Source organism: Chelon labrosus (genome assembly GCF_963514085.1).
Source record: "Chelon labrosus genome assembly, chromosome: 13".
In the NCBI taxonomy this organism is placed as follows: Eukaryota; Metazoa; Chordata; class Actinopteri; order Mugiliformes; family Mugilidae; genus Chelon; species Chelon labrosus.
The window spans coordinates 29,770,760-29,784,943 of NC_140346.1; the positions used below are offsets into that span (position 1 = coordinate 29,770,760).

Below are 14,184 nucleotides of genomic sequence, written 5' to 3' on the forward strand. Positions count from 1 at the left end.
AGGAGTGTAATAGTCTTTCCATTTTTAAAAAACAGCTTAAAACCTGGATCAGGGAAAATTACAAGTGTAACCATACTACAAATACTTGAGTCCATGAATATACTTTTCTTTTATTGCCTTTTTCTTTTCTTTTTTCTTTCTGTATTTATACTGTATTCTTACTTATCGATTTTTGCATTTTAGGGAGCCTGTTAAGATCTGGCTAGGGACAACAGATGGAAACTAGCACTTGTAGCTACCTCTGGCTTGTTTACAGCAAGTAACTTGTTTGTTGATTAATGAGCATTGTCCCTATCAAATAAATAAACAAATAAATAAAATAAATAAATAAATGAAATCTATGATTATTGTTGTTGTTGTTGTCAAATGTCCCAGTCTACCAGGGCTGGAGTCAGGACTGAGTCCCATCAGTGCCAGTGGGACAATGGGACAGGAGGCGTCTCCTGACTCAAGGTTTAAAGAAGCCTCAGCAGTCAGAGATGAGTGGAGACAGGAGGACGTTCAGGGTTCTCGTCTGTGTTCACTGACTGCATGATGTTATGAAACGTTATGTGTTTAGAGCAGCTTAAATATTTAAAACCAACGACTGAATCTGAGGAAACTCTTCTGCTTTAAATTAATGATTTAAGAGAAGCTGCAGCAGGTTTGGTCGTCATTTATACAACTACTGGACCTGTTCATAAACAAAATGTAAATATTAGAACCAGCTCCGTTTGTCTGATGATGATGATGATGATGATGATGATGATGATGATGATGATGATGAACTCCACTCAGGATCCATCCTTCACTCTTGGAGCTTACTTTGACACCGGGGCTTTTGAATTCTTATATTTCACTCTAATCTTGTTGCTGTACGTCCTGATAGTTGCTGCTAACGTTGCTGTGATGGTGGTGATCTGTGTGAACAGGAGCTTACATGAACCTATGTACATGTTCCTGTGCAGCCTGTTTGTCAATGAGCTGTATGGTAGTACAGGCTTGTTCCCGTTCCTCCTGGTCCAGATCCTCTCTGACCTTCACTCGGTTCCTGCTTCCTTCTGTTTCCTGCAGATCTTCTGTCTCTACACTTATGCAAGTATAGAGTTTAGTAGTTTAGCCGTCATGTCCTATGACAGGTACCTCGCCATCTGTTGCCCTCTGCAGTACAGCGCTCGCATGACATCCAACAAGGTTGCCATCCTTATTGCTCTGTCGTGGTTGTACCCGTTTGTTGCTATCTTTATCCTGATATCATTGAGTCTCCCTCTGCAACTGTGTGGCAACATCATCAACAAAGTCTACTGTGACAACTACTCCATCGTCAAACTGTCCTGCTACGACACAACAGTCAATAACGTCTATGGGATAGTTTACACGTGTACAACAGTCCTTCTGGTTCTTTTAATCCTTTACTCCTACATGAGGATCCTCAGAGTCTGTTTCTCTGGATCTAAGCAGACGAGACAGAAAGCCGTCAGCACCTGTACGCCTCACCTGGCCTCGCTCATCAACTTCTCATGTGGTTGTTTCTTTGAAATCGTTCAGAACAGATTTAATATGGGACGTGTACCTAACATGCTTCGTATAATTTTATCTCTATACTGGCTCACATGCCAGCCGCTGTTCAATCCAATGCTGTACGGACTGAATATAACCAAAATACGAATTACTTGTAAAAGTTTGGTCTTTGGTAAAATGAAGGTTTTAAACTGAGGATCAGACTCAGAACATTTACATCATTCATCTGGAGTCAGTTAAAGGCTGAACTCCTTTTTCCTCGCCAGCCTCATCCCCGTCACTCTGTGGGTTTAGTTGTTGTCTTATCAACAGTCTCTGAGGATGGAGGTTGTCAACTCTAACATGTGTCTGTTCTAAATAAATGTGAATATTTCAAAAACAGAAAATAAATAACCAAAGTGAAGGAGTTAAATCTTTGAACATTTGTTCTAATTGTCCTTAAATATAATCTCATTCAGCATGCTAACGTTAAAACACAACATTTAAATGAACTTCATCTGGTTTACTCTGGTCAAACAGCCCTTTGGTCCGCACTTTTTGTTTTAATGTGATTTATGAATAAATTGATAAAGTCACATAATAAATGTTGTCATTGTTTGTCATAGTGTTGCATGCAGACTGAAGCCTGGTTTATACTTCTGCTAGTTAATGTAATACTGAATTATTTTCAAGTTATCTGATGCTATAGAAACAGGAAGTGACTTTGTGATGATTGACAATTGCCATGACAACCACTCTGTGAAAGCTACTAAACGAGTGGTTGTGCTGTAAACGAACCAACCTCAAGTTAAACTTAAGTTCAGTGAGATTGTCATTAGATAGTTAGCTACGTTAGCTCTGTGTGGAGTTAGCATTTACAAAGTGCCCCACCAAACGATCTGATTGGTCCATCAGATCTTTGCTGGAGCAGAATCAGTTCCCAACAGAGAGACTCCAGACACATTTAGTGAAAAGGGGACGTTAGTCTGATTCAAGGTTTGGTTGTCAATGCAAAATATGTCAAAGGTCGCCATCCATCTGGGGCCCCGTTTTAAAACAAGACACTGAGGTCAGTAGGAGACTGACTGAGAAACAGACTTTAGTCAACGTACAGCATCAGTAAGATGGTGAAGTAGGGTTTGGTGGAGGCTACTGTAGACTGAGGACTGACACTGAAACTAGACCACAATAAACTCCACAAAGTTTCACATTTGTTGCCCAGTTTCAGTCAACGATGATGCTACAAATAATAATAATAAAAAAAAAATACAATTTTCTAAACAATTTCCAAAAACTCATTTTGAATCTTTGGGACAAACTGTCCTGGATCATCCGTCTGTCAGACCGGTAATCAACATATTCACCTGAAAGCTACGACCACTAAGACACAGAGAAACACAAGGACAGTCTTAAGCTAACAGGAAGTTAGCAGAGTGTAACCCTAACCCTACGGTGGCTGAGGGAGCTCAACACACTGCAGCTCAAGAAAACACATGCGTTTAAGTGTCACGTGCAAAAGAGTCGATGCTTGGTAGTGAATCAGAAGAGCCGATTCCCACGATTCACTATTTAACATTCACTCATGTGAAGATGGAGACAGAACTTTGTTTTGATGGGCCGCCATGTGGCCAGTCACATGAGAGGACTTAGGATCATACCATTATGTGACAGCGGGGGGCAGACGTTGTGGCTGACAGAGTAAGACAGCAGACAGCGGTGAGGAAAAGAGTACGAGCCCTTGTGTGGGTTTGTGTGCAGTGTTTTGTTCATTTGCTTGCACAAGAAAAGTTTTAAACAAAAGTAAGAACTGCACAAAATGAGACAATTATTAAGCTTCTCATAAAAACATTGGATCCAGAAGGGCTTATCAACACACAAACCAAACGTATTCACTGTGTTGAGCTAAAATATCAGGCTATAAACAATAATAAATAAAGAGCTGTCTCTACTTTGGGAGCTGTGGTAAAAGAGCCGACTCTCAGAAAAGAGCCGAACTGCTCATCACTAAACACATGTGGTCGGCAGGAGGGACCAGGATTCAGACATTTTATTTATGATATATCAGAAGTTTTATTGTCATTGTCTGGTGAAAAACAATGAAATACAGTAACATTAGTATATTTGTAGAAAAACAAGCATTAAGTTAGACAAGTCACAAAAAACTTCTCAAACATCAACCTTCATTAATCTAGAGGATGTAAAACTGACCAAACTGTTCTCAGTCCTCCAGGAACTTTTATACCCTCTCACCTGGTCTCTGTAGCCAATCAGGGAGCATCTCTGGAATTAGTGCCACGAGGAACCAGGTGACATCAATTACTCCTCATTTAGAACTGACTCTGAGTAAATTATGTCCGTTCATCAAATTAAACCTTACATCCAGTAGATAGTGAGGCTAACAAACAGACTCCTTCAACAGAACAGACCAACACTGCAGCAAAACATCTTATTAAAAAGGAAATACTCTGATTATAAAGGGACCAGCTGGGAACTTGTGTGAGCCTGAAAGACAAGGAGTGGGCTCCAGTACGATGTAAAAAGGCAAATATACGATGAATAAAGCAACAGTCTCTGTGTTTATTCCTCAGGTTACTGCGGTTACATTCACACAGAAAAGCTTTGATTTTAAATTAACAGTCCTAGTGTGTGATTTCTGTCAAGTTGTTTTATTCCATATGATAGTTTGGGTCAAAATATGATCATTTTAAAGCGACAGTACAATATTTCTTTATTTCCCATCTGATAACACTGGTGTTCATCTTCCTCTCAGCTTCCATGCGAACATTCAGTGAGATCACACTTTAGGAGACGTCAGCTTCATTTAGTTTGAGAAAAACCACCAGAATAAACAGCAGCTGTTAAAACCTGATGAGTTTTGGAGTAGTTTGCTTCTTGTCGGTGTTTATTAGAACATCTATTTTGTTTTTTATTTTGCCATCCTGATCACATGATTCCTTCAAAGCCTTGGCCTGTCATTTCAAAGAATCTGATGAACAGTAAGATACAGAAAACAACCTGTGGCCAAAGTTAACAGATAAAATCAAAGCATCCATGTTCTCAGACTTGTCACTGATTGAGGTTTAAACATGACCCAGTATTAAAGGTTTACATGTTATCAAAGAGCTATGTGTTCTACTCTAGAGATCAGAGGTGAAGAGGAAGGAATAAAAAAACATTAAACACATTAAACCTGAAAGAGAAGCTGGACAGACAGGTTTTCTCTTAAAAACAGATTTTAGAAATCTTTATGAAAACTGCATAATTAAAGACTAAAGGTCGAGTGTACGTCTGTAGATGTTAACATTTAAAGATGTTCTCAGAGATATTATAAAAACAAACAACAGCACGTGTTCATCTGCAACACACGTCATGTTCTCATCGTATATCTGCTGTGTCCTCACAACCTCACAGTTTATGTACCTTACAGATTAAAGGTTGTTGTTATAGTCGTGATGAGGAATAAATCGGTCAGATAAGACGCTCTACGTTTCAGCAAACATCAGGTTTTTACATATAATGCTAATTTTAGACATGTTCAGTCCGTACATTAAGGGGTTGAAAAGCGGCTGACATGTCAGAAAGTATAAAGACAAGAATACTCGTAACATGTTGGGGACATTGCTCATGTTAAATCTGCTCTGCAGGATTTCAAAGAAGCAGGCGAAGGAGAAGTTGATCAGAGAAGCGAGGTGAGGCGTACAGGTGCTGACGGCTTTCTGCCTCGTCTGTCTGGAACCAGAGAAACAGATTTTAAGAATCTTCATGTAGGTGTAAAAGATAAGAGACACGGGGCATAAGATTGTAAGAGAAGTGGCAACGAGTCCATAGATGTTGTTGACTGTTGTGTCGTAGCAGGACAGTTTAACGATGGAGTAGTTGTCACAGTAGACTTTGTTGATGATGTTGCCGCAGAGCTGCAGAGGAACGATTAAAGAAATCAAAACAGTGATGGCAACAAACGGGGACAACCAGCTCAGAGCAACGAGCATGGCAACCTTGGATGTTGTCATACGTGAGTGATACTGTAGAGGACAACAGATAGCCAGGTAGCGGTCGTAGGACATGACGGCTAAGTTGGCAAACTCAACACAAGCGTATGAATAAACCAAGAAGATCTGCAGGAAACAGAAGGAAGCAGGAACCGAGTGAAGGTCAGAGAGGATCTGGACCAGGAGGAACGGGAACAAGCCTGTACTACCATACAGCTCATTGACAAACAGGCTGCACAGGAACATGTACATAGGTTCATGTAAGCTCCTGTTCACACAGATCACCACCATCACAGCAACGTTAGCAGCAACTATCAGGACGTACAGCAACAAGACAACCAGGAACAAGAAATATTTTAAAACCCCAACGTCAAAGTAGGCACTGAGAGTAAAATATGAAACCTGAGTAGAGTTCATCATGATCCTCTGACAAGTACAACAATAACAACAATACTGGTGCATGGATCAGATCACCTTCCACCAACGCAGCTTAAACATCTCAATCATTCTCATACACAGTAGTTCACTGAAGAAATGTCTTTCAGGAGACATCAAGACACGTCCATCTCAAAGTCAGCAGAGAAGCAAACACAGTTCATGATAGTGTGTCTCTCAGCTGAACTGAATCTGTTATTTCTGCTTCTAATCAGTTCACGCCCACAGCATCAGATGACCTCATCAGGCCCACCAGTCGACTCACAGGTGAAGCTAGGAGAACGTGACGGTTCCTTGGATTAACCAGAAAATGTGGAGTCAACAAATGAAGGTATACGATAATAAAGGACGATCAAATAGTTTATAATGATGAGATTTAAGACTCCTTCAACCTCATGTCCTGTTTCTACTCAGGGTTGAAGGACTTCAGATTTTTTAAAGTCGACTAATACGTGGTGAAAGTCGAGTTGACGTTGACTAGTTGATGATGTCACACATAAAAACACAGTAGAAAATAAAGAAATCTACGTTCTTGACCTGAACACATATCATAGTGTCTCACACTAAAGAAGCTACGGAGGCTTTTATTGAAGCTTAAACACGAGCTGCAGTCGGCTGTAGACTCCTCCACAGATCAGCCCTGTTGAGTAGGTGGACTCCCCCAGATCATATGCCAGGGTCCTGTTTGTGGACTTCAGAGTCGTCCTGTCTCTACTACAGGACAAACTCTCCCAGCTGACCGTGCCTGACTCCATCTGCAGGTGGATCACAGACTTCCTGTCTGACAGGAGGCAGCATGTGAGGCTGGGAAAACACATCTCAGACTCCCGTACCATCAGCACGGGTTCCCCTCAAGGCTGTGTCCTTTCTCCTCTGCTCTTCTCCCTGTACACCAACAGCTGCACCTCCAGTCACGAGTCTGTCAAGCTCCTGAAGTTTGCGGATGACACCACCCTCATCGGGCTCATCTCAGGTGGAGATGAGAGCGCCTACAGATTGGAGATTGACCGCTTGGTGACTTGGTGCAGCCGCCACAACCTGGAGCTGAACGCCTCCAAGACAGTGGAGATGATCGTGGACTACAGGAAGAACACAGCCCCACTCCTCCCCATCATCCTGTGTGACTCTACAGTCAACGCTGTGGACTCCTTCCGTTTCCTGGGAACCATCATGTCCCAGGACCTCAAATGGGAGCTGAACATCAGCGCCCTAATTAAAAAAGCTCAGCAGAGGATGTACTTCCTGCAGCAGCTGAAGAAATTCAACCTGCCAAAGACAATGATGGTTGACTTGTCCACTGCCATCATTGAGTCCATCACCACCTGGTCTGCTGCAGCCTCTGCTGAGGACAAGAGCAGACTCTCTGCAGAGAAGGTGATTGGCTGCAGTCTCTAGACCAGCTGAACGCTTCCAGGACTCTGAAGCATCTAAGATTGTGTCTGATCCCTCTCACCCTGGACACGGACTATTTAACAGACTCCCCTCTGGCAGACGGCTGAGATCCATCGAGTGTAGAACCACTCACATGGCGAACAGTTTTTTCCCATCCACAGTGCGTCTGCTGAACAATGCCAAGCCCCCCGCCCCCCCCCCCCCCCCCCATCATGAACACATCAAACCCACTACCATCCCACAGTAAATGTTCTGGTGGAATATATATATATATATATATATACTGTGTATATACTTTAGTATTTTTGTATTTTATATATAGTTTCTATATTTTATTTTATTTTATGCGTGACAACACCAAAGCAAATTCCTTGTATGTACAAACATGCTTGGCAATAAAGTCTTTTCTGATTCTGATTCTGATTCTGATTTAATGTGACCCAGGACTCATTGTGTGTTCACACTACCAAAGGAAGGAGGTCACATGTGTCCCAGACCACCTCCACATGTGGACTGACACCAGATCAGTGTTCACACCTGGACCTGTTTTACCTGGACACGAGAGACCAGATCAGTGTTCACACCTGGACCTGTTTAACCTGGACTCTAGAGACCAGATCAGTGTTCACACCTGGACCTGTTTAACCTGGACTCTAGAGACCAGATCAGTGTTCACACCTGGACGTGTTTAACCTGGATCAGGTGTTAATGTTTGGTCTGAACGAGGCCTAAGAGTCAACATGAGTCAGAGAATCAAAGCAAAGAGAAGACGTGTCCACTTCATGGACGGTCTCATCATTTAAATGTTCTTTTATTCTTTCATATTCAGATCAAATGTCCTGACTGGACATGTCCAGCAGCGACTGTATAGCCTCCACGTGTCCATTAGATCTAAGAATGTGAAGAGTCCACAAGATGAGATGAGATGAAAGAAGATAAAGTATAAGATGTGTCTTTACGTGTACATGTATGTCTGACAGTGCTGTATGTGATGGAGATCCCCAAAGGGATCAATAAAGTTGTCTGTCTGTCTATCTTTATTGATTCTCTGTAGGATGATACAGCAGCATTAGAACAAGAGACAGAAGAAAATAACAGTAATGACTGAAATCATCCGTACAGTAGCTCTACATAATGTACACGTACAAGTTATTATTGTACACAACTAATACGACCGTGTGCAACCTGCATACCATAAATATGAGCATGTGCAGAATCTAACCGTGCAGAGGTGGTGATGAGGACAGGTCATAGACAGGACACCATTCAGCACCAGTCATCTGTCCTCCAGACCAGACCAGGAACATGTAGGTGTCCTGCATCTCCACCACCTGCCCCCTGATGGTGACAGGCTTCATTTGGTGGGTGGGGGGTGGTGGTGGTGGTGCTGTCCTCCTGGGAGTGGGGGTTGTTGTCCTGCTGCTCTGGAGCTGCTGTTGAATGTAGTCTATTGGTGGGGGAGGAGGTAGACGAGGCATGCTCCATTCTACCACGGGGCGTCCTGAGGGGGCAGACCGGTGAACCTGGTTCAGCTGGTTAGCTCGTTCCTTTGTCCCCTCCATCCGTCCTCACGCCTCCGTCACTTTGCTTCAGTCTCGTCTCTCAAAGTTCTTCCAGTTTCTCTCTAGTCACTCAGGGTGCATGTAATTATACTCAATCATTTTCTGGGAAATAAAAACCTAAATGTTGAGTGTACTTGTGCACCCTTCAGCCATTTTAAATATTGTTGATTAAATGCTTCAGTGCAACAACACAATAACTTCTTAACAGTGAATTCAAACTTTAAACATGTTTTTTTAATATCCCCATACATCTACATCACATCCCTGCGACAAGCAAAAATATTATAACGGAACACTTGTTTGTATATTTTTCTAATTTTTGACATTTTCATTCCATACATGATCGGATTCAAAAGAGGCTGAATGATGAGGAAATACAGAGACAGAATGATTCTTACTGAACCATCCACGCTGCTCATATCAAACCGACTCTGGAGAATCTCAAAGCAGCAGCCGAAAGAAAAATTCAAGAGTGATACGAGGTGAGGCGTGCAGGTACTGAGAGCTTTCTGTCGGGTTTGTCTGGAACCAGAGAAACACACTTTGAGGATCTTCGTGTAGGAGAAGAGGATTGGAAGCATGGGGACTAAGACTGTGAGGACGGTACCAAACAGTCCAAAAATGTTATTCACTTCAGTCCCAGAACAGGCCAACTTAGCAACCAGATAGTTGTGACAATACAAACTGTTTATGATGTTTCCACAAAGAGGCAAACGGATGTTTAAGGATAAAGTAATTAAGAATTTCACAAAAGAGTAAAACCATGTCAGCCCAATTAAGATGATCGCTTTATTATGAGTCATACGTGTGTTATATTGTAGAGGATAACAGATAGCCAGGTATCGGTCGTAAGACATGACGGCTAAATTACAAAACTCTACATGTGCATACGTGTACAAACAATAAATCTGCAGGAAACAGAAGGAAGCAGGAACCGAGTGAAGGTCAGAGAGGATCTGGACCAGGAGGAACGGGAACAAGCCTGTACTACCATACAGCTCATTGACAAACAGGCTGCACAGGAACATGTACATAGGTTCATGTAAGCTCCTGTTCACACAGATCACCACCACCAGAGACATGTTGACAAAAACTATAACAGCGTAAAGTAAAGCAGTGATCATGAAATAAAAGTATTTCAGATTTCCTACATGTACGTACGTGCTGAGAATAAAGTAGGAGAAAGTTGAATTGATCATCGTTCTAGTTTGAAGCGACAGAACAGTTTGCAAATTGTAAAAATGTTTGTTTGTCATTTCTAATCCCAAAATGAATCGTTTCTTTCAATAAAGGACATTTTGTAGTAACACAGACATGATTTACATCTTTACACCGACACTGTTTCTCTGGCTTTCCTTCAAATATTCAAGTGTAAAGTAAAAGGAGCTGACAAGCAGCATGAACTCACCAGCCACTCACCATCCTAACTACATGGAAAGAGATTTCTTTGACAGTTGAACACTTGCTACCTGCCTCAGCAGCAGACCAGTGTTTGACTAACTCGTAGCTCCAGGCCAGTATTTATATTCTCCATAGTAATTCCCTGCAGAGCATCGTCCATACATTATTCATTTAAGGTTAAACAAGAATGTACATTTTACTGTCCACAGTGGAGTGACTTGGTGTTCTGACACTGGTGACAGTGGAAGTTAATCAGACTGTTAATAGGTCAATACAAACATGTGGATCTGTTGAACCTTAAATGATACCATCACTTTATAGTTAGATATTTGGTTTGAATCGTGGCAAACGACATGAAGTACTAAAAACATCTAAGAGGCAGTTTAACATTTAGACAAAATAAATGTGGCAGCTTAAGTGAAACAGCTAAAACTAAAATGTGATGAACTGATAATGATTGTCAGCATGTTTCATATAATGTCAGGATTACTCATCTTACTTTTCTGTCATGAACATTCGTCTCCCACTGACTCTACTGACATAAGAGCAGAAACAGTCATGAACTGGGTTTGGAAACAGAAAGTCATGTTACGACCTTTATCTCCGCATTCAGTCAAGCTCATATAAAATGTGATCCATGTTCATCCAGTCAATGTTTATTTATTACCGGCACCAAACAAGAAAGATACTGATACTGTAAAATCCTTATTCACTGGTCATTTAAATGTAACAGTGACTTTGTTAGTAGAGGCAGCAAACGTTGTGATACTACTAGCACCTATATAGTAATATTATTTCTACTATTACTTTAGTAGAGTAGTATTCACAAGTAGTACTGCTAGTGCTGCTAAAATCTGTAGTTTTATTGTAGTCAGGCTGTATTTGTAGAACTACCACGTAGTTATGTTGCTTTCAGATGTGGTACCAGTACCTGTAGTTGTGGAAGTCATCGCTGCTACCAACGTATACTGTGTTCTTGTGTATTGTAAAAGCTGGAGCAGTGAAACAGGTTGCTATTAATTCACTGTTATTATCACTATTCACTAGTGCTAGTAGTAGTGGTTATAGTACTGTTGTTAGTACTAATATCAAATTTACAGGACAGTCAGTTCTCCTGGTTGACAGCAGCAGAACTGTAGGAATGTATTGTGTTCATTACTACCTGAGTGGTAGAATCTCTTTATGAGTTAGATAGTGTCATGTGTTCTGTCAGTGTGAACAAGTGAACTCAAATAGAAAAGAAAAAAGAAAAAAATGTTAATGAATTAGTTTTTAATGTTTTATTAATTATTTTATTTACATATTCAGAGATAGTGTTATCCAGTTAAGGTCTCTGCAGTGGTGTGGTGGTCAGCACTGATGCCTCCCAGCCAGAAGGTTCTGGGTTCTAATCCAGGCTGACTGGTTCCTTTCTGTGTGTAGTCTGCATGTTCTCCCTGTGTCTGCGTGGGTTCTCTCCAGGTTCTCCAGCTTCCTCCCACCGTCCAAAGACATGCTGGTTAGGTTCATTGGTGATTCTAAATTGGCCGTAGGTGTGAGTGTCTCTCTGTGTTAGCCCTGTGATAGACTGGAGACCTGTCCAGGGTGGACCCCCCCCCCTCTAGACCAATGACAGCTGGGATAGACTGGAGATCTGTCCAGGGTGGACCACCCCTCTAGACCAATGACAGCTGGGGTAGACTGGAGACCTGTCCAGGGTGGACCCCCCCTCTAGACCAATGACAGCTGGGATAGACTGGAGACCTGTCCAGGGTGGACCCCCCCCTCTAGACCAATGACAGCTGGGGTAGACTGGAGACCTGTCCAGGGTGGACCCCCCCCTCTAGACCAATGACAGCTGGGGTAGACTGGAGACCTGTCCAGGGTGGACCCCCCCTCTAGACCAATGACAGCTGGGATAGGCTCCAGCCCCCCATGACCCTTAACAGGATGAATGAATGAATGAATGAATAAATGATATCCAGTTAATTATTTATTCAGCATAAAATAGACTTAGTGGCACTGATTACTAAACTTGCATTGGTTCCTTGCAACAACCTAGCATTTTAACACAAACTACATCTTTGTATGTTTTCCGTAATATTGACATTTGTATTCCATACATGATCGGATTCAATAGAGGCTGAATAACGACAAAATACAGAGAGAGAATGAGTCGTAGTGCGTTGGGCACGCTGCTCATATCAAACCGACTCTGGAGAATCTCAAAGCAGCAGCCGAAAGAAAAATTCAAGAGTGATACGAGGTGAGGCGTGCAGGTACTGAGAGCTTTCTGTCGGGTTTGTCTGGAACCAGAGAAACACACTTTGAGGATCTTCATGTAAGAGAAGAGGATTGGAACCAGAGGAACAACAATAGAAATAAAAATACCAAAGAGTCCATAAATGTTATTCACCTTAGTGTCAGAACATGCCAGTTTAACAACAAGGTAATTACGGCAGTACAAACTGTTTATGATGTTTCCACAAAATGACAAACGAATGTTTAAGGATAAAGTAATAAGAAATTTAACATGTGAGTATAACCATACAGCAATAATCAGGACGGTGACATGGTTCGTTGTCATACGTGTGTTATACTGCAGAGGACAGCAGATAGCCAGGTACCGGTCATAAGACATAACGGCTAAATTACAAAACTCAGTACTTGCATATGAATACAGACAGAAGATCTGCAGGAAACAGAACGGAGCAGGAACCAGGTGAACATCAGAGAGGATCTGGACCAGGAGGAACGGGAACAAGCCTGTACTACCATACAGCTCATTGACAAACAGGCTGCACAGGAACATGTACATAGGTTCATGTAAGCTCCTGTTCACACAGATCACCACCACCAGAGACATGTTGACAAAAACTATAACAGCGTAAAGTAAAGCAGTTATCATGAAACACAAATATCTTAAGTTTCCGATGTGCAAATAAGCTCCGAGAATAAAATAAGATAAAGTTGACAAAGTTGAATTAGACATCGTTCTTGTGTTAGTTGACAAAACAGGTGAACTGAGCAATTAATGGAAATGTTTCTCTCATCACGTAACCTAAAATAAAACATCAGGTTCATTTAAAATGAAACTCATTTTGAAAAACGGTACATTACATGAGATTATTTTAGTGTTTTATGAGCTTAACTCTGACGTCTTTCTAACGCTGCTTCACTTAACATCTCATTTTAACAGTATTACTATTAGAGTATTAGAGGCAGACCAAACCTTTAACAGAAATCTGTTCTGGATATTTCACCTGTTGTTCTGCAGAGGGCAACCGTCACCTCCAGCTGCTGGCGGCAAGAACCGTTGATGTTTTATACCTTTTCCAAGTCAAGGCCCATCCCACTTTATCATCCGGTGCAACAATGAGGCACGTTAAACCTTCTGTGAGTACGTCAAGTCATACAACACTCTGCACTAAGATAGCTGTTAGCACTGGCCTCTGAGGACACTCACCTGTCGCTCAAAGCAGCCTCGATGTTAATTCTGCAGAACTTTAAACCTTGTTATCATTTAAACAGATGAGGTCTGACGTTGGTTTAAGAAGCTCCTTCTGAAGAAGTCACCTGGGAACTGCTCGGAGATCTCAAGACCTTCAGGACCACTGGAACCATTTCAGTCTCGTTCTACGGTACAGTCCTGACAGCAATAAACCTTTAATGTGTCCAGCTGATCTTTTACATCCAGCGGTCCTTCATATTTCTCTTGGAATTCTTGAAGTATTCTTTAGAAGAAGCATTGTTGTCCTTGGTGTTTGCGCTTGTGGTTTGAGGGTCTGATTGACTGTTAGGAGAGGACTGTAAGAAGAGACTGAAATGGTTCCAGTGGTCCTGAAGGTCTTGAGATCTCCGAGCAGTTCCCAGGTGAGTTCTTCAGAAGACTCTTCTTAAAGCAACGTCAAACCATCAGAGAAGACTCTGACTCTGTCTCCTGTGTG

The 14,184-nt window shown here is 41.8% G+C and overlaps 4 protein-coding genes across 4 annotated transcripts; 1 reads left to right on the forward strand and 3 right to left on the reverse strand.

Moving 5' to 3' along the window:
* The first annotated feature begins 344 nt into the window (after positions 1–344).
* LOC311498748 (olfactory receptor 52E4-like) lies at positions 345–1,814 on the forward strand. The gene has a single exon (XM_084559473.1). It carries the CDS (start codon positions 721–723, stop codon positions 1,693–1,695), a length of 975 nt encoding a protein of 324 aa, XP_084415599.1. The 5' UTR covers positions 345–720; the 3' UTR covers positions 1,696–1,814.
* Positions 1,815–3,701: 1,887 nt separating this feature from the next.
* LOC311498749 (olfactory receptor 6E1-like) lies at positions 3,702–6,388 on the reverse strand. Its single transcript, XM_084559474.1, has one exon. The coding sequence runs from the start codon at positions 5,928–5,930 to the stop codon at positions 4,962–4,964; it is 969 nt and encodes a 322-aa protein (XP_084415600.1). The 5' UTR covers positions 5,931–6,388; the 3' UTR covers positions 3,702–4,961.
* A 2,591-nt stretch (positions 6,389–8,979) lies between these two features.
* On the reverse strand, positions 8,980–10,275 carry LOC311498747 (olfactory receptor 8A1-like). The gene has a single exon (XM_084559472.1). The coding sequence runs from the start codon at positions 10,111–10,113 to the stop codon at positions 9,109–9,111; it is 1,005 nt and encodes a 334-aa protein (XP_084415598.1). The 5' UTR covers positions 10,114–10,275; the 3' UTR covers positions 8,980–9,108.
* A 1,991-nt stretch (positions 10,276–12,266) lies between these two features.
* LOC311498313 (olfactory receptor 8U3-like) lies at positions 12,267–13,438 on the reverse strand (the record flags this gene model as incomplete). Its single annotated transcript, XM_084558846.1, has 1 exon — positions 12,267–13,438. The coding sequence occupies exon 1, from the start codon at positions 13,227–13,229 to the stop codon at positions 12,267–12,269; it is 963 nt and encodes a 320-aa protein (XP_084414972.1). The 5' UTR covers positions 13,230–13,438.
* Positions 13,439–14,184: the final 746 nt, after the last annotated feature.